The following is a 20,280-nucleotide window of genomic DNA, read 5'->3' on the forward strand; positions in this document are numbered from 1 at the left end:
ATTCATCCTTCGTACTTTTGACAACCCTTCCTCCCACTGTGTTTCTGCTAGACCTACTACGCTGTTCTGTGAGGGTAGGGACTCCCAGTTGTTACCATCACCACCACGCTGTTACGAGCATACGGAGCAGCTGAAGGTTTTGCTCCAGTGGGTCCCCTTATCTCCAGGTTCGGAGTGCCCTCTATTGGGGACAGGCATCACTGAGATAGTACTTGTCAAAAAACGTACCTGTTTCTGAAGGAACACCTTCCCATAGATAAAATAGCTCCACCCTTCCAGATGTGGAAAAGCCGCAATTTTCAAAGTGTTAAGTAAAATAAGCCCCAGAAATAGCTGGTATGTTTACAGCCTTTTACAGCCTTGTACTCCTGTTGATGCTGTTCTTGTTTAACCCCAGCCAACCACTAAGTACCACGCAGCTGCTCACTCACTTCCCCCCCCACCCCAGTGGGATGGGGAAGAGAACTGGGAAAAGTTAAAAATCATGGGTTGAGATAAGAATAATAATTGAAATAAAATATAATCATAACAACTGTAATGAAAATGAGAGAGAAAGAGGAATAAAACCCAAAGGGAAAAAAAAAAAAAAAAAACAATCAAAAAACAAGTGATGTACAATATAATTGCTCACTAACCAATAGGCAGCCAGTCCCCAAGCAGCAGCTGGCAGACCCTGGCCAACTCCCCCTGGTCTATATACTCAGCATGATGTTCTAAGGTATGGAATACCCCTTTGGCTAGTTCAGGTCAGCTGTTCCGGCTCTGCTCCCTCCTGGCTTCTTGTGTGCTGTCAGGGCCTGAGAAACTGCCAAGTCCTTGACTTCATATAACACAAATTGCTAGGTAATGTTTATCAACTTTATTCTCATACTAAGTCCAACACACAGCATTGTACCAGGACAGATGCTCAGGCTAGGTTCCAGCTACACCCAGCTGAAGTTTAGGAGGAAATAACACTATTCCAATGAGCTGGTTTTGTTTTCCTTTCTCAGATTAGCACATCTACCTAAGCTGTAAGCGCTTGCTGTTATTTAGAAGCAAAATAAAGCCAACAATAGCTTGAACCCAGACACAACACCTAATTTGGCATGGTGGTGCAATTCTGTTCCCTATGAAAGCTCTTGTCTTGTCTAGCAAAGGCTCACCAATTCCTCCAAGTGTTGGAGAGTTTAAGCTGCTTAACCAGTTATTTCTCATTTTTGCCAAGAGCTGCAAGAATCTTACCTTCTTCTGAAGGCAAGGACGAAGAGATCTGCCCTCCCAGACAGCCCAGGGATATCTAACACCTTAAAGTTACTCAGAGACAAGCCTAGGCCTGGAACCAGATAGAAACAACTCCAGAGCCAGTGCTCCAGTCTCTGCAGATGTGTTTTATGTGCTATGTACCAAAACTCTGCATGGAGTTCAGATGCAGAATTATTCCACACTTACACAGCTTCATGTGTCAGGTCCTTATCCTCCTACATCCTGACCCCTTCTTTTGCAGTTAAGAGAGTCTGGAGGACCCACATGCTGTCTTGTAAATACCAAAGGAAGCAAATGGATGGTAAGAACAGTTGCATCTCTCCCTCATACCCGTGAAGGACAGAAGTTCAAGTGATCTACATCCTGATGCCACTCTAACAACTTAGGACACCACCACACATGCACATCCCCTCCCCGTGTACAGCATTATACTATAATCAGATACTCAGACCTCTAAGATAAACAAAAGAAATTTTATTCCATTAAAAAGTTAAATTTCAAAAACTTTTTTTTCCCTGCAGTTAACAAGCTATAGTTATAGAAACTTTCCTCTTTTTGACTACATGACTGAATGTTCCATTTATAAATAAGAATCACCAGTTTAGCTAGCAAACAGATGTCCTAAAAAGGTAAGTTTCCATAGTTACCTTCTAGTAGGATAGTACCCAACAGGTAGGGAAGAGGGTCTATAAGAAGCTTCCATGAGATCTTCTAGCAACCCTATCAAAGAGCCTTTCACCTTATGTCTAGGTAGGTCAACTGAGAGTAAAGAGGTTGGTTGGAGAGTCTACTACAGGCCAGGTTTTTCACTTAGTTATGCAGATTTAAGTACTACCAAAATGTTTCATCAATTATTGAAAATTCAACAAGGGGGGGAAAAAGACAGCAAAGAGCTCAGAATAAAAAGCTACATTCTCCCTTCCGCACAATACATCGCTGCTGAGTATTCTAGTCTCAACAGTATGCATTTTGTATAAAAACACTCCCATTTTGACTCAGACTTACTGAAGGAAGCCATCAACCCTAGCAGAATAATCTCTAAACAACTGCTAAATGAGTGAAAGAGAACCAGGGACAGTCTACTGAAAACAGCCTTTGATTTCAACACAGAGCAGGGGTTCATTTGAGAATGCAAGGACTTGGAGAAGGAGAACCTCTGTCCTTTTTGGAGGACAAAAGAAACCAGCAGAGTTTTTCCTGGAGCAGTCCTACAGCAAGATCAGCAGGAGTACAGCAAACTAGCAACTCTTACTAGAGACACTGTGTATAGGAGGCACATTTAGTAAGTTGTTTTTTTTTTTTTTTTACACTTACACCAAACTACCCTGCAAGTAAGATTGCTCCAACATCAATTGAACTATTTACTTATTTTCTTCCTCTGCTGTATTATGAACTAGTTGTATAGACTTATCCTTCCCCTTAGGCGCATCATCGTTCAGGACATGAAAGTCCTCACACTTCCTTGGATGACTGCTCTGCAGATCGGACACAATCTCAAATTGAGGGCACATTCTCCACAAGCTATCAGGTGGCCACAAGGAACAAACACAACAGACACATCTCTGTCCATGCACACTTTGCACATCCTTTCCTCTTGCAGGCGTCGGAGCTGTTCTTCCGTGCTCATCCGAGACTCATCTTTACCAAAAAAGAAAAAAGCCCAAACTGTTAGTATCGTAACAGCTCCAGCATGCTGGTCCTGTCATCTTGGGAAGTCACACTAACTTGCTCATCATTTTGTTCACAGACTGACTGAGAAGATGGCAAAAGTACCTCTCAGGCAAATTTCATTTAAGCTGTAAGACTACAGCTATTATAGCCTCTGGCTTATCTACACAAGATTTGGCATATCTACACATGCTAGACTCAGCAGGGACAGAGATCAACAACTTTTTACTGTAATATGTAAATTGTCCCAATAAACTGAATTTTTGTATAACAGTCTGCTTTACAGTGGAACTCTAAATCCTGAATAAGGGTCTCTATTCAGTTACCATTCAAGCTAGCAAACATTCCCCTTCAGGATTAAAAATAAATATGAATGAATACAGTGACTACTGATACTATTACCACAAAAATTATCCCAGTTATGTCTAGGCTCAATTTCACCACCGTCAGCCCAGTGCACCTGATTCCTTTTGTTGCACAGATTGCATTTCTTCTCTTGAACTCGATGTTTCAGCCTCTCTCTGAACAGCATCTGTATAACCAGGAAAAAAGATGGCATTAAACGCTACCCCTTTCACCCCTCTTCAGACAACGCTGTTTAAAAAGGATGAAGTATCCTGGATTTCAGTAGCCTTAGGTTAAACACCTCTTTACTCCACTGTTAGCTCCATACGCTCAACCTGACGAAGCTGATGTGCTGTGGTGCTTCAGTTCCTATATGTTAACCTCCCTACTAAGGCATACACATCACATTGTTCAAAGCTGGTTTATCTAACAGACAGCAGGAGCCATCAGCTGCTCATTCCTGCTCCTGTGCTACTGTTTATTCACGCTTTCAGTTTTGTGGAATTCTGTTTTGCCTTAAAGAAATGGCCTTAAAGCAATATGGAGACAGGAGCTTTGGAAACTTGCTACCAGAGGAAAGCCTGTGTGAAACTGCATCTTCAAATAAACTTCACTTGGTAAACTGACTCCACAAAACAGATAACAGAGGACAGACATAGATAAGTTAAGGAGAACACATATTATCCAAACAAACAAGTAGCATGGCTACTTCTGATCAAATTGTTGATTCAGTTTTAAATGGGCTTGAGTACTTATCCATCCCAGAAGCCTGCCTCTGGTCTGCATCAGATGTGAATTCATGCCCAAGCCTCCACATGTGCAGCTGTCTGCTACTGCAGGTCTAAGGGCAGCAGAAAACATTGAGATATCTACACCATAGCCTACTGGAGGCAGATATAGTTAAGGATACCCTAATAATCACTGTTTCTTCAGATTTCTTTAAAGCAGAACCTTATTCTTCAGCCTTGAAGGCAGGCAGATTTCAGGACATTACTACTCTTAATTCCAGCCTAGGAAGAGAGAAGGCATACCCACAAGACACAACAGTGCTCAAGATGACATGAGTAAGAGGCTAAACACCCACCAAGAACGTGGCTGAGTGAGTCAGGCATACCTCTGCACTGTTGCTCTCTTGCCGGTCTGGCTGAAGCAGATCAGAAATCAATTCAGACTCAGAAAGGTAGAAAGTCCCAGTCATGATACATTTATTTTCTACCAGGTCAGCCACCAAGGCGGCATCAAAGCCCACCTACAGGACATCCTGCACTATGGTAAACTGATCCAGAGAAGGAAAAGCATACAACTTCCAGTTCCTCAGAGGATCTGTAAAGTAGCGAGCAGATACTTTACCAAAAAAGGCAGAAAACTGTGAAAAAAGTATGCCACTCCCTAAAGCTGTTATATATAAAATGGCATTAATATATTCTGGAACATTCCTCAAGCTATCTATAAAACTAGATCAACATCCAGATTTACAGTTTTACTTCCAATCATAATTCACAAGAAAGTCATCAAAGGCAGTTTCATAAGAGCCAAAAAAACCTAATTTTGGATGATTTATTCTACTGTATCAGTGAACAAAGTCTTCCATGTTTGGCCCCAGTCCAGAATCCCTATCTTCATTTTCACATCCCAGAACAGAAGTTTCAAAACTGCTTTCATGAAGATCAAGTGGAACATCCCAATTGAAGTCTCTCCTACCTCATAATCCAGCTCAACCGTTCATCAGTAAAGACAGAAGTGGGAAATTTGTCTAGCAGTCCATTCAAAGGCTTAAGTCTTTAAGCTCATCCTATCAGACAGGCTTTTAAAAAAAAAATCACTTTTCCACAGTTATGGGAGCCAAATTTCACCTACTTAAACTTCCAGGAGCAACTGATGAATAGGAATAATCCCTAGGATCAGCCACTTTCATGAATGACTAGACCCTCTAGCTGTTCTTTGGTGTCCCATCAAGTATGTTTAAAATACTGTAGTGTGAATCACTCTGCAGACAGACAACATCAAAAGCATGAACAAGTCAAAGTTAGGCAAGCACCCAAAAGCCAAATGATTATTCAGACTAGCCAAATGTCTCTGTTCTTAGACTAAGAGATCTCACAAAAGCAAGCCATTTTGCTTCTTGTGCTAGAGACCAATTCCTGAAAGTAAAGTGAAACAGCTTCTAGAATATCAAAACAAATCACAAACACCATGTCTACAGAGTGCACAGTAGCTGGGGTGGGGATAGAAGTAGTAAGACCACACCACTTTCAGCAGAAGACAAAACACCATGTAATTATAGAACTGACCTTGGGAAGCAATGGAATCTTGTTCAGTCTCATCCCAGGAATCTCTCTGAAAACATCAGAAGATAATCACAAAAGAGAAGCATGTATTCAAAACTTCTCCTATCTACCAAGCCTCCATCAACTATATACAAAATATTCATGACTCACTGGTGACAAGGTGCTAGAAGAGGACTCCTGAACACTGCTAACAAATTCTCTCCCCCTTGACCGCAGTAAAAATTCACACCTATAAGCAGAAAAATTTAAATACATTAGTACAGAATTACTCAAGTGAAAGTAGCAATAGTAGTTTGAATTTAGAAGCAAATGGTACTATTGGATTATGAGCAAACTGCTATACTCATTAAAGATGGAGTATCATGTTTTTCCCCCCACCTTTCCGTGAGGGGCAACGGTAAGAGGCTCATGACCCACCCATGCATGCACCCCCCCGCCTTCATTCAGTCTTTGTGTTTGGCCCAAGGTGAGCTCAGTTGCAGCGTCCTTTGGAACAGACCACGGAAAAGGTGGCAATAGAACATTTCACAGAAGACCAGAAGAACTGTTAAAGAAAAACAGCATTTACATCTTTTTGTACCTCAGAGTAGTAGAAACCAAAATTGTTCTTTGACATCAAAGAAAGCAAACTTAATTGAACTTTTAGATGCTGTCAAGGTCAAATTAGAAAATCTCAGGTCTGAAATGTGCCATTCTTCCTGATCGTGAACATTTGATTTTGCTTTTGAAGTGAGATGGTCTAAATATTTAGGCTTTGTCACTTCTATTCATACAGTTTTTTAAAAAAAAAATAGTTACAGCTTAGACAACCATCATCCAGCAGGTTTCATCGTTAACACAGAACACTCCAGTGATAATCAGTCTTTGGAATAAAAGATGTGGCAGTGCCTGAGAAGATGCCTAAAGGAACTGAAGCCAACTGTCCTGGAGTCAGCAAACTATTGTAAGGCATAACATATGCACAGAGACACTAGATAGACACCATTACTTTTTGGGGAGGGTGGAAAAGGACAAACAGGAGAGGAGATACAAGGCAGCTGAAGCTATGATAATTAGGTTTTCAGGCCAATCTTCAGTTCTTCCACATGAGAGAAGAGAGTAGGAGGCATGCACTTTTGGAAGACAGTACAGATTAAGTGCCCAACCTAGAAACAAGTTTTCTATCTTGACCCTCTACTAGGACTTGAAGATGGTCCCTTGCTATGCAACTTTGACCTTGAGGATTCAGAACCCTTCCCTTGAAATTTCAGGGATTTCCAGAGGGTTACAGACTACTGCAACAGTTTAAAATGATTGAACATACTCAATTAGTTTTTCACCTGTTCTAGCTAGGTAGAAAAATCTAGAATTAAGCTAGTACACAGACTGGAAGCAGTACTTATTACCAGCGCACCTGTGATTCACTTGTCTCTCAATCAGGAGTACTCCTATCTTACAAAAGAAGAAAGCAGTGTGGAATGCATGGCATATCTTTTGGTCGTGCTATGGGGGACATTTGTCCACCAAGACTGACTTACCCTGGATACCATTTGGCATGTTCCCTCCAAGGATCATCTCCAAATGACCAGTTCCTCACACTTCCATCACAGTAAAAACACCTCACCGTATCACCATGTCCTAAGAAAAGACATCAAGAGATTATTTGTCATGGGAGACACCACGTGCTATACCAGCCCCAGATGGGAATGTGGGGAAGAGATTCAGCACAAACAGGCCACCAGGCAGAACAGATGAGCACATGACAATTTACCAACACTGTGCAAGTTGTATAGGGGCAGGAAATCCAATGACAGTTTGCACTCCCAGAGCTGAAGCTGGTTGAGATGGTTCCAGAACGGGTCACAAGCTAACAGGCAGCATGCACGTGAGCACCACGACTCCCATGTATGCACATACCTATCCAATCCCCTCTTGCCCGCATTTAGAACACAGCTGTAATTATACCTGTAAACACACTTTGCTTCCTAACCACAGTCTGCCATAACCAGCAGCAGGCACAGTCAGACAATGTACACAGCTTCCATCTCATCGCTATAAGAATTTCCCACACCATGGTCCCAGGCTACCCATCCTACTGCTGTGCTCCTCTTCACAGAAATCACACAGGAAGAGAATTGAAAGCCAAGCACAGTTAAGAACTGCCTACAAATGCCCTGTCCTAAGGGCAATGAAACAACGTCAATAAAGTCTGCCAGTGAGTGTGGGTCACAGACATGATCTTCCAACCACTCATGTTCGAGCACCGTTTGGCTCAACTCAAGTGCTTGGTTCCAGAGTTCTCCTACTAAGTGACCGCAGGGGAGAGCCACATCAGACTGCTGCTGCCTAATGAGTCCCCAGAGTAAGTCTCTGTGCTGGGCTCTCAAACAGCAGCTCTGTGAGTGATAAATCAAGTCCAACACGAAGCACACAGGTTTTTAGCTGCAGACACTGCTTTATAGTTTATTTGGTGTTCCTGGCCATGCTGGTCTTTTATGTGCCTTAAAAATTAACACAAAAGCAGCAAATAAGCTAATATGCCTGTAACACTGTTCCATTTAGGTACGCATGCTGTTTAGCCCCTGCTACTGTGCTCCAAATAGACAGGTACAGATTCTCAGTATTAACTGGGTTTATAGCAAGTATGAGGTTATGCAGTTTGCATGAAAGTCTTGCAGTATTGATACTAGGCAAACTAACTAGTCACTTCCTCTAACTAAAGCTAAAAAGAACAGGTCAGTTATTTAGACAGACTTTCCCACATCCATGTCATTCACCATGTTGCATTTCAGATTTTTCCAGCTATCACAACATTTAAGGCTGGTTTCCCCCCCCCATCCCCATCTTTACCAATAGATAGTACTTTAGTGGATAAAGTGGCAATTCAATTTTGCTTCAACAATGAGAGCGTGAAGCATTCAGGACGTGCAGGTTTGTTACTGCTGAGGGATCTTTAGTTTATGGACCCCACCTGCCACTTCCATGTCAGTTTATGTGCAATACAAAACAAATAGATTCCTTCACTTAGAAGTCACACTTGTAACACAGAAATATCACTACATTAGCTTTCAAAAACAGAAGGATCCCCCCAATATTTAATTACAGTACAGTTAATGCTTGACTGTAAGTATTTCCTCTGACTGGACAATCCAGAGAGGAGAGGAGTACTTCTTCAAACCTGTTATCTAACCAGCAAAGCCTTATCAAGGGGAAACAATGATGTTATATTGCTTTTCACATGTGCACGATAACAAGAAATATTGCCTATTTTCCTCAAAAGAAAAAAAAGGAAGAAAAAAAGCAATCTTATTTCTGTATTACAAGTCCAAGGTTCTTACAGCAAGAGCCAAATGGACTGGCTATCTCCAGGTTTCACTCAGATTTGTTTTTTTGAGAAGAGAAGGCTTCAGTGCCAGACAGAGCTTATACAAAACGTGACAAGTAAGTGCCATAAGTCCTTTTAGAACTGCAAGTAATAAATAGGCTCAATGGATCTTAAAGCACACACTTTTCTGCCAGTAAAACATCTGTTTAAAACATGTCACTTCTTCCACTCATGCTGGTAAGGGAATTGCTTTACTAGTAGACCCTGTGGTACCCAAACAGGAGTTAACACAGAAGTAAATTCTACACAAGTAGCAAGTGAAACAGCACAGGCTGAAGGAAGAACATGGTTTCTAACTACACTACAAATACTTGCAAGTATTTGTACAAGCAATAAAATATAGTGACACCTTCAAAAGTTAGTTTGAATAGGGGTTAAAAACATTTTCCCAGACTACCCACCTGTGTAAAAGAATCCTGCTCTAGCCAGTTGCTCTGGACGCATGTCAGTATATTGTGGCCAGTTCCGAAATGTAGATAGCCTCATCTCCTCTGTTACCATCTCTGGGTATTCTGGATCATCAGGCAGGGCTGTCTCCTCACTGTCTATCCCCTGCAAAAGACTGAGGAACTGCCCATCCACAGTGTCAAAGACTTCCTGAAGAGGAAGCATCTCTTGGTTCCCAACATCCTCACCACAAATGAATTTACAGGAAGGGAAGTACTTCAGGTGCTCTGTTACTGGGCAATCACCAGGTCTCCAGTCCCTCAGGACACCACCACAGCAGAAACACTGTACTTCATCTCTTGGACCCACAAAGAAAAAGCCAGCCTTGACCAAATCTCGGGCAGATACAGGTGAAGTGCCTGGCCACTGCCAAAAAGTCCTCAGTCTTCTTGCTTCACTCCTCATGTTGTATTCAAACAGCTGGTAGCAAGCAGCCCTGAGCTCAACCTCCTCTGCTGGTGTCATGTCCCCCATGTTCTTGTTCTGCAAGAGAGGATGAGATAACCCAGAGCAGTCAGCTGGATCCCTGGTGTCAGGCAGCACTCACCCTGTATTATTTGTTCTTCATCCCCACGCATATTCCAGAAAGCTCCTGGTCTTGACAAAGCTGAGCTTGTTTAGCAGCCCAAACAGAGATCTGGTGCTTCTGTACTTTGCTGTTGAACTTTTGCTGAGCCCTCACTCGTGTCTGAAGGGAAGAGACTAGCACTTTCCAAGCCCCTCTGCCAATTTACAGGAGAGATGCTTGCAGGAACAGATAGTGGAGGGGGAGGGCAAAACCTGTGCTGCCTCCCTAGCTGAACCAATCCAGCTTTTGGCATCTGATCTGTGACAAATCCCCAGCCATTTTGCTCAGCCTTTAAATTAGCATCAAAAAGACTCTGCTCTTTCTCTTCCTAAAAAGAGATTTAAGTAGGCATGCCATAACAAAGCAGAGAACAGCCACACCCGAAGTGTCTCAATGCTTAGTTTACAGCCAAACACTACACAGTATCAGTATTTTTTTATAACCTTATTATGCTAATTAAACAGCAAATATATAGAAATCTCTCTATAAAAGAGAATTCCCCAGGACGCAATCTGAAATAATTACCAGAAGTAAGTCTGGTTTCTAAACGGAGGTGTTCTAAAAACAAAAGACATTTTCTGCCTATGCTAGTTCTGTGCAAGAGGACAACTGAAATTGAAGTACCACCTGATTACCCAAGCCCTCACCCTACTTACAGTAATAGCCCCTCCCTGCACAAGTAAGCTGAACTGCAACTCAGCTCCTGCTTCTCGTACTTTCTACGTGGCTGGCAAATACACTTTCAAAAGGTCATACAATTACACAACTTAGAATCAGGATCAACTTAATTAATGAGTTAACTTTAGAGTGAAGTCACTACAAATGTGACTAAGTGGCAGGTGCAATCAAATCCATTTTTCCGATTAAGTGCCCTGAAAATCCCTTCACCACCTAACTCAATAGGTCAATTAATCCCAAAGAATTGCTAACTATCTACTGGTGAACAGAGCTAAGCATTGTAAATACACATACCCAAAACATCACACAGAATTACATTAGGAAAAAAATAAGTGTGTACACACTACTAAGACAACTACTGCAGTGCACTCTTTTGAGCAGACACACTGTAAAAAACAATCAGGCAGTGACCAGCCATGTAGCAGCTACTATGCAGTAAACACAGAGGCTGTTAAGAGGCACTTGGGCCAGTAGCATCTCTGAAGTAATGTTCGTCTTAGTTAAGTGCTGCAGAACACTTGGGGGGAAAAACTTACAAGGCATTTTAGTTGTAAGGCCTGTAGCCAGAGTTAACAAATCCATCCATCATGGGTGGTATACATTTAGTGAGTTTTAAAAAGCAAACACAAGCTCGCTCAACCACATGCCTCTCAGTAAAAGGTAGCAAGGAAGAGAAAGTTCATTAGCAACTGGAATTTTCTTCTGTAATTGTAATCACAGAAACAGAATTGTAAGAAAATACAGCTTTAAAAGTTTGTTTTAGAAACTGTGCTCTATTTAACACAATGAGGTAGTTACTCAAGAACTATGTCACTAGTATAAAGAAAAAGCTATCCAGAAAGCAAAAATCCCATTACTGATGCACAGCAGGATTCACAACCTAAGCAAACTTATGAGCATGCAGTATTTTAGCCTGCACAGCAGATTTTACTATCAGTACACAGAGAAGCAACACAGACTTGTTCATCAGGCATAGCTCCACAGTATCAGCATAGCTCTCACCCCAGCCCTACCAAAACAAAAGCTATTATTCGTAACACTGCTTTCTACCTAGAGGGTGAGTTATCTTAGCCTACTTCCACTTCGGAAGTGTGCACCAGAGCACGCTTCACAGCAAGACATAAAGAAAGAAAATTAGTTTTTCCACCCAGAAGTTCAACAGCTGGATTAAGCTTTTTTAAAATAAGAAATACAACATAGTAAACCTAATATATCTTTGGTTTATGAAGAAGCCCATTATGGTTTACCTACATTAGAGATATTTACGTGCTCTGTAGGAGACCTATTAGCTTGGCTAACAAGGTTCTCCAAACCAAGTTAATATTTTAAATAGTTACAACTCCACTAAAACCCAATATTCTTCCACAATCCACTACTTACACCTACAGGGTAACATGCTTCCAAAACATCTTCACAGCTAATATCAACAACTCCCTATCATTAGCACAATAAAAACTAAAAGAAAAAAATAATTACCTGTAGTACACTAAAAAAAACCCCAAAACACTTTTAAGAAATAAAACTCCCAACCCCAAAAGTTTCAAACTACCCTCTACTCTTCTAAGCAATGCAGAAGTCTTTCTAAAAGAGGCAAAAACCCTTCCGAGGTGTAAGTGGTCCCACCTGACACAGGCCTTTTCTAATGCCTCATTTTCCCCACCTGGTTGGTTTACGTGCTGAAACTCTCTATTGGCTAATCAATCCAAATTTCACCTTTTCAAGGGGGAGTAACCAAGGAAAGATACAAGGTTAAGCTCAAACTTTTTCCAAAAAAACTGGGATAGCAGCTCTCTATGAAAAGTATGACAGCTGTCTTAGCCCTGGCAATCATGTGCAGCTCTGTCTTTTTCAGCTTGCTCTCATGCATGTGTTTTGCACATTACAATTTTTAAGAAAATGTACTTTAAAATGAACAGATAAAAGGCAACAAGAGTTTACCTACCCAAGACAGCCTGAATAGATTGCAATGCCTTTAGTTTCAGAATAAATGCTCTTTTGCTACCATTGCATCTTCACAACTTGAAATCTTTCTATTCTCTTGCCCTCCTGCGGTCATGATTCAGAAAGAAGGATTTTAAGGCTAGTTTTGAAAACCACTTGAAAATAATGTTTTCCTCTACCACTTCTCAGCCTGAGAAGATGCATGCAGTTTATTCTAAACTATGTGCTTGGCAAAACATAAGCTCTCCATGTTAACATAAAGCCACAGTGGTTTATCTTCGTAAAAAATGATAAATTAGGATTTTTCTTTGAAGTAAAAAGATCCCAAGTCCTTTTCTTCAAGGTCAGCCTACACAAACATTTTAATTAAAAAGAACACTGTTGAAACTTCTTTATTTTTAATTAAATGTGTTAATGAAAATTGCTGAGCAGTAGAGGGCAGTGCTTATATACAAAATTTAAGAATCTTCTAACAAGCAAATGTGGTTTTGGTCCCTGTCCCCCATGAACTTATATGTAATTGCACATTATTTTTTCCTCCACAGATCCTTTTCTTTATGAGTCCATACTGATTTTTGAAGAATGCATCCTAAAAATAAAAGATATAGAGTTAACAAAATCCCTCTTACAGAGACTGTTTGGGGACTCTGCTGATGGGTTGTAGCAAATCACCTGTTAATAAATCAGAATGATTGACAGTTCTGATCTTATGAAGCTCTTGACAGTCAATGACCTCATCTTGTACTGCTTATAACCGCTTTGCTTCTCAAATCTGATCTCGGGAGGTGTCAGGCACATGGTAGGCTCCTTGATTTGCCACCCTCACAGCCATGCCTCGGCCTCCCCAGCAATCTGCAAGCAGCTCTCAAGGATGCTTTCATGCAATGCTTAAAAATCTGCTGATGGCACAGGGTCGCGCTAATGCACCGTAGTGCTGTGGTAAAGTTGTACCAAATTGCCAAGCCTGTACAATGCCACTTGTTCTAGGGGAGGCCCCAGGGTGATGGTTGAAGAGGGAAAAGCTTCTAAATTAATTAACAACATCTGGCTGATTCTAGCAGTGATTATTGGGAGATGGGGGTTGCTTACATAACATTCTTTCATCACACAAACTTCAAGACAGGTTTAAGGTTGGTTTTCTGTGGGGATATACTCATGATTTTGAGGTGAACATTTCACCAACAAAGGAAAGCTCAGAAGGACTAGTGAGATGACTGTAGCAGAAGAAGATAAAGTGACACCAAGTTTGGTGCTGAAAGCAAATAAAAATAAGTTACCATGAATAAATGGATGGGGTTTTGTTTCAGCACATCAAAATTTGGAAAGCAAATAACATATTCAATAATGTGTTCTATGCAACTAATACTGATTTTTTTAGCAATTCATATACATTCTTAGTTCCTTTTCAGAGTTAAGATGTTCTACTGAACTTTTGAGTGCTTCTTAAAACAAAGTGTAATAAGCTAATGACAAACAAATGTGGGAATTGGTAAGCATCAGCCAGGAGTCCAGGATAGATAAGTGATAGTGACCAACAGCACCATCACCGTACTCCTGTATAAGAAATATAGTAACTTCTATATTGCTGGGCTTATTCCAAGCATAGCTGGAAACCAATCCTAGACAGTGATTTGAAACACTAAGAAGAAAGGAAAGTAAGCATAATTAATCAAAAATATGTTTGCTAATATCAGCCTGATTTGAAAAGAAAGCAGCCAACAAATATAAGGGCCAAAGTACAGCTGGAAGCGTGATAAAGAGCTCGAAAGGGCTGAAGTGGCTGGAGCCCCTGGAAAAACCTCAGCATCTCTGACCTCGAGGTTCTACACAGCTATAAGGGGATGAAGCTGTTCTGTGTGCTTTAGCTCAAGGAAGACTGTTCTGCTTTCATCAATACATTAAGACTTAATAACAAATTCCTGAGGAAGTAGGGTTTTGTAACGCTGGGGGGGGGAGTATCCGTTGGCATTATTGAAGAAGTAGAGGCTGGAACACCAACAGAGATGCCATAGCTTGCCACTGCAACTCATGGGTAACAGGCTGGGTATCAAGGAAAATTATGGCATAATTCTGATTCCCACTTGCTCAGAACCACCATTAACCATTATGAAGACAAGGATTCATTATGCAGAACAAAACATTCAGCCCTTGTGATATAACTGCTTTCCAGCCTGAAGCAGAGTAAATAAAAGCAATAAATTTGTAGCCATAGAAGTAGGTGACTGCTTCTGTTTCTTCATTTAGGGCCTTGACTTTCCTCTTCTGGCTGCCTCTTCCTTGCCTGTTGTCCTTCATCTTCCTTCACGCTGAATGGCCAGCTGGTCTCATCCTGCAGCAAAACACCTGCACTCTGCTGCTCTCCCAAGAGCTGCTGGCACCGTTTCCTGCAACAGTAAAACCTGTGAGGGCGCCTGTCTGTTCAGCTGCCTTCCAGTGCAGCACTGAGGGACCACAGCACATCACTTGCTGTCTGCTGACACAAAACTTCACAGCATCCATAAAACAAATCCATCGTGGACAGGCAGCGTGATCCAACCCAGTGAATAATGGCAGGGCACACTGAAAAGTGACCAGTCACACCAGAAACACAAAGTCATTCCTCCCTTAGAGCAAGCTCAGAAGCCTCACTTTGCTTTTTCATCCAGATGAAGGTTCTTTCCTTTACTATAATGAGTACTGCTATTCATCTGAAGGGGTCTTCTCTCCTGATCAATGTTTTCATCACTGCACTTTCCTCAGTGGATTTTTCAATAATAACAAAGAAAAAATTTAACACATTAAGAATGATAAATGATTCATTGCTCCAAACAATCATTAATTCAGGAAGCCTGAAAAATGTTGCTCTCAAGTAAATATACGTACTATAAATATATACTGCCAAAATTAATGTGCAGGTGAGTAACAGATACATGTTTTGTCATTTCCTAAGCATTCAAACCTTTCAGTCTCCTCCCCTAATTTTTCTTCTGGCCTCCACTACCATAGCATTTGACTGTTTCAAAACTTTGTATATTGTAATAGTTAGGAATAGCTAAATGTAGCTTGCAACATGATTCATGGAAGTACTTAAAATCAAATACTATTAATATACCAGCCCACAGGAACAGAACACAGTACATATCAAAAGAAAAATCTGCAAAGGACAGCAGATACTCAAAAAAATCACTAGAGGAACTGACCTCAAAATCCTACGGTAATTTGAAAGAAAAGCAAACTAAAATGCTAGTTCCTTGGAACATAGAAAATTAGTTTTTCAGCCATGAGCCACTACTGTGTTTTATGTTGTTTCATAACTTCATGATTTCAGTGTTCAACCTATTATAAAAATATTCCTGCTACAGAAGATAGAATGAGTAGAAAACTGTTCAATGATTTTTCAAGAGGTAACTGTAGAAAACCATTTCTTTTTTAATTTTCAAAATGGCTTTCGGAGCTGAAAAAATTGAATTTTCACTTTTTGTCACTTTTTGTTTGATTTTCTACCCCTTCTTGCCTTTGCCAGTGAACACAAAACATCATGGGGAAAAAAAGAACAAAATCAAACCCCACCCATTATTTGGGGGTTTTTGTTTCCCACAATATTCTGAATACTTAAAAAAACTCTGTAAAAATTCAATGCTGCCCCAAGTTGAACGAACTATTTTCAGTTTTCAGCAGATCAATCTGATATGCAAAGAGCAAGCAGAGTGCTCAGAGGGCTGAGCAGCAGCACAGGGACAGAAGACAGGAATTACAGTTTCAGGAGAGAACTGTATGGCTAAGTACAATTCCAATAGTGAGCATGGAAAACACAAATGATACTCCCTTTCTTCCTCCCTTTCTGAGTAGCACCTGGCTGGTTGCCCCAAAGATCAGTTGTGCTTTTCTTTCCTCTGCTCCTGCCTCTCCCTCCCACTGACTCCAGTCATTGCCCAACTCCTGATTGTGACATGAAGGAGCCGCTTGTGCTTATTCCCTCTACCTACTCAAAGCTCAGCAGGAGGTCCAGGAACAGAAGACACGTAAACTGGGTGGCATTGCTACTCCAAATTGTTCACAAATAAAACTAACAACTCTTCAGAAGTGATTGCTATCAGTTTGTGACTAACGTATGTTCCACCATTCAGCCATTAATTACCTTTAAAGAAGGATTTGTCAGGCATTGTTATGATTCTAATGGAGTTCATCCTACTTTTTAATTGGTAGAAAATCAGCCATCAAGAAACATGGAACATCTGATTTTCCAATTAAATTCTGCTGTAGTTTGCAACATGTTTTTTATTGCAGAGGGATGTGCCTAGCTGCCTGAATACTGCTTGGATGACAGGCAGAAAGATCTGTTCTTGAGCTATTCACACTAGCAATCATCTGGTTTTCTCCATGCAAATTGACTTGGAATAGGTTTATTTTATCCCTGTATCAATAATCAATATCAAGACTGAAAGATGAGGAAGAAAGACAACAGACCAACCTGAAGGACACTGCAAAAAGCTGAAGTGAAAAACAGGTGTCTGTATTCTAAAAAGTTAGCAAAGGCAGACTGACTTTTACAATTTAATGGAACCGACGTGATAGCAGCAAGAAAAGTTGCCAATGATGAAGATCAAGAGGGAGACGTGGGAGAGTCCTTGTGATCAGTCATTGCTCAGTTGAGCTCCTTGCTAAAGCTTTTCAATGAAGTTATCTTGCAAAGAACAGCATGTGCAATGATGATGTCAGATGATACCCGTTCACAGGCCACATTCTTTGCATATGATTTCCCTTCTCATGTTTTCACAAACAATGTGTCAGTGATACGAAAAACAGGAGAGGAGAACAGATACTATTTCTCTGTGCCTGCTTTTCTTTTTCACCCTAAAATGATGGAAATTACCGTTGGATCCTTGATGTGGTTACATTCCACAGGGGTGCAGGAGGGGGATGATTCCAGCACGGCAATGTCTGAGTTTACCCCCGTGCTCATAGAGAGGGCTGCATAAAATTCCTTTAAAATCTGAATTTAAAAAAGAAGAAAAAAAGTATTCTGTAATTTACACATGAACTCTTCTGAGATTTCAGAGAGCTAGCAAAGGAAGAAAAAGGTACTTGTAACTTTCTTTGTATACTAGAAGAACATACCACCATTTTGTTTTCAACAAAGTCAAAATAAAACAAAAACTTGTATTACCCTCAGTGTGACACTCCAAACTGAATACTGCCTCATCTATATGTTCCAATGGAGACTTCTCATATTACTAGTTTTGTTTCTAAAAGATTGTGTACTTTTCAATGGATAGAGAAGATCATTCTCTGAGTTACCAGGAAAAAGCAATAGATCACATTTTCCTAATGCAAAAGAAAAAAAATTAATTCCCACAAACATGGACTTATGCGTATACATGTATTTATGTCTGACATGCTCTTTTTATCTAAAATAACAAGTATAGCCTAATGGCTGTAGTCCCCTGTACCTTAGAATGCTGAAGCAAATACAGTTCTAACATTCTGCCCACATACACTCATGGCTAGGATGATTCATAGTCACATAGTTTCTATATCAAGACTAGTGAACGTACACAATCACATGGACTTCAGAGCAGTGCCCATCACCCAAGTATCCACCTTTCCCTTTTCCTTCCAGACAGATGTTCCACTCTCTAGCCATGCTGCTCACTTTTCTCTCACATTTTTTTTCGAAGCACTGCTCTTGAGATAGCCTTTCCAGCTCATTCAGTGACTCTCAAGAACACAGACTTACTAAGTTTGTCCATAGCTATATCATGTGGCAAACAGAATTAAGATAAAATAACCCAATCTGTACTTGCTACCTAAGCCAAACAAAGAACCCAAAGCATCTCCCGGTGCTGAAGATTAATGCACTACTCTTTCTTCCTTATCTGTGGGTGACCGATCAGAAAAAGGACAAAAGAAAGTGGATTATTCATTTCAGTTATGTTATTAGAACAGTAAATACAAACTCAAACTAACAATTTTCAAACATGTGAACAGAGAAGACTCTTGTTTCTAAAGGAAAGGATGATTGCATTATTTAGTTATCTTTCATGAGGACTAAAATTTGCCACTTTCACCCTCAAAATTAAGCATGGAGACATTACAAGTAACACTTTGCAACTTCTGGAACTATTGTCTCGTATGGCAGAGTCTTAACTACTTTGGTCAGAGCTCTACTTGTGAATGCAGTAATGAGACTGGATACAAGCACTACATAAATTGGTACTAGGCCCAGTTTGGGCCTCAAGTTATTACCTCAGACAATAACACAATATATTATATATGTTAAGAGCCTGACTTGGATTCATCTTTCTCTCAAATATGTTCTTATATTGCCCATACCTAGAAACTATAAATGGTGCATGCTTGTGTCAAGAAACCCACACAAGAGGTATGTTCCAAGTCAAAAGAGACTTATCAAACTCTATCTCTGGAGGTATTTTGATACCTTCAAGAAAAAAAACCAAACAGGTTTCTGGCCAATTTAAAGACAACTATTTCCATTCTCCAAACAGATTTCAGACACCTATGTAACATGTTAAAAGATAATCTCAGCAATATATTGTTATGAAAATTATTTGTTACAAACCCTTTTACTGTACCAGTTTCCAAAGAAGTCAAAAGAGAGTATATTCTACAAATCTGTTTTAGTTGCTATCATCTGGTACTGGTGTTGTTTAGAAACACTACAATGACATTTTCTTTTGTTGTGGTCTAAGAGGCTCCCAGTCCATCACACTCTCCTTCAGCACTCGGTGAACAATCATTACTATTCTTGTAAGTCTGCAGGACAGTAAAGCCTCTGGCTGTTACCATAATACGAACATTAAGAAAGCAGAAAAATGTTGATTTCTGATTCATCACAAAACATTTAAGATTTGGTCACCAGAACTCATATAGATTTGAGGTAGATTGCCACACAAGTTTCTGTATTAGAATCAGTATATATATTATAAATTGGAGGACCCCGGGAAGGGCAGGAACTGCCCTTTTGTTCTGTGCAGCACCTACAAGCTTACTCAAACAATCCTAAGTAGAAAGTAAAACCTATGAAGAGGTAGCAACAGTTCTGGCCATTAGATATTCCACCCATTTAGAAAGCTAAAAACCCAAAACCAAACAACAAAAAAAGCCAACAACCCACTATGTACAAGAAGCATAAATACAGCCATTAATGAGGTAGAACTCAAATAAAAGGATATTGCCATAATTTAATTTGATTTCTCCTTATGCCATCCCTCCCTGAAAATTACAGGTGTAACTTTGGCACAAAGCAGCACCGAGCAGTTGTAACTCAGGTGGGTTATTCAACACTGCTTCATTTCCTCACATCTCCTCAGAAGAGAGCACAGGTAAGTGACAAGTGTCCCTGAAAAACACTAGTTTACTTCTTGGCCCTGCTGAAACCAACCCAAGCTATGCTACAGAGGCCAAGATTTCACCCAGGTTCTGCAAAACAGCAGCTGGGGAAAAAACCAAAGTGAATTAACCTGATAAAAACCCCGAGATAACGCCGGGCCCAGCAGCAGCCGTCTGTCAGGCTGGATGCAACCCTGTCAGAGGGTCTCAGGCCGGCCCTGCGCGGCCTGCGGGCTGAAGCGAGGGGCGAGCGGGCTCCCCTCAGCGCCAGGGGCCACGAGTGAGCCCACCTGGCTAGTCTGGGGGCGAGCCGGCCAGCAGCGGGCCTCGCCACAGCCGGGCGCGGCCGGGAGCGGGGTCGGAGGCGGCGGGAAGGCGCCGCTCGCGCAGGCGCAGCAGGTGCCGCC

General features: G+C 40.9%; 1 protein-coding gene across 2 annotated transcripts; it reads right to left on the reverse strand.

Annotated features, from left to right (window-relative positions):
• Nucleotides 1–1,704: 1,704 nt before the first annotated feature.
• Nucleotides 1,705–20,265, reverse strand: BIRC7 (baculoviral IAP repeat containing 7). 2 transcript variants are annotated; one of them, XM_040609414.1, is made up of 7 exons: nt 20,164–20,265; nt 9,312–9,840; nt 7,064–7,163; nt 5,697–5,775; nt 5,550–5,595; nt 3,374–3,445; nt 1,705–2,883 (listed from the first exon to the last, which is right to left on the reverse strand). In XM_040609414.1, the coding sequence occupies exons 2-7, from the start codon at nt 9,829–9,831 to the stop codon at nt 2,681–2,683; spliced, it is 1,020 nt and encodes a 339-aa protein (XP_040465348.1). In that variant the 5' UTR covers nt 9,832–9,840; nt 20,164–20,265; the 3' UTR covers nt 1,705–2,680. The 2 variants fall into 2 exon arrangements, with proteins under 2 accessions (XP_040465348.1, XP_040465347.1); XM_040609413.1 differs by lacking the exon at nt 20,164–20,265 and adding an exon at nt 17,397–17,589.
• Nucleotides 20,266–20,280: the final 15 nt, after the last annotated feature.

This window comes from Falco naumanni, chromosome 10, assembly GCF_017639655.2.
Source record: "Falco naumanni isolate bFalNau1 chromosome 10, bFalNau1.pat, whole genome shotgun sequence".
NCBI classification, from domain to species: Eukaryota; Metazoa; Chordata; class Aves; order Falconiformes; family Falconidae; genus Falco; species Falco naumanni.

Bases quoted from the DNA above. Each gene is read 5' to 3' on its own strand.
- BIRC7 (XM_040609413.1), bottom strand. From the start codon at position 17,486: ATGAGCACGGGGGTAAACTCAGACATTGCCGTGCTGGAATCATCCCCC. The intron at 9,841-17,396 runs GTAATTTCCATC...CCTCTCTTGCAG, and splicing joins ACCACATCAAGGATCCAACG to AACAAGAACATGGGGGACAT. The intron at 7,164-9,311 runs GTGGGTAGTCTG...GTCTTTTCTTAG, and splicing joins AGCAGGATTCTTTTACACAG to GACATGGTGATACGGTGAGG.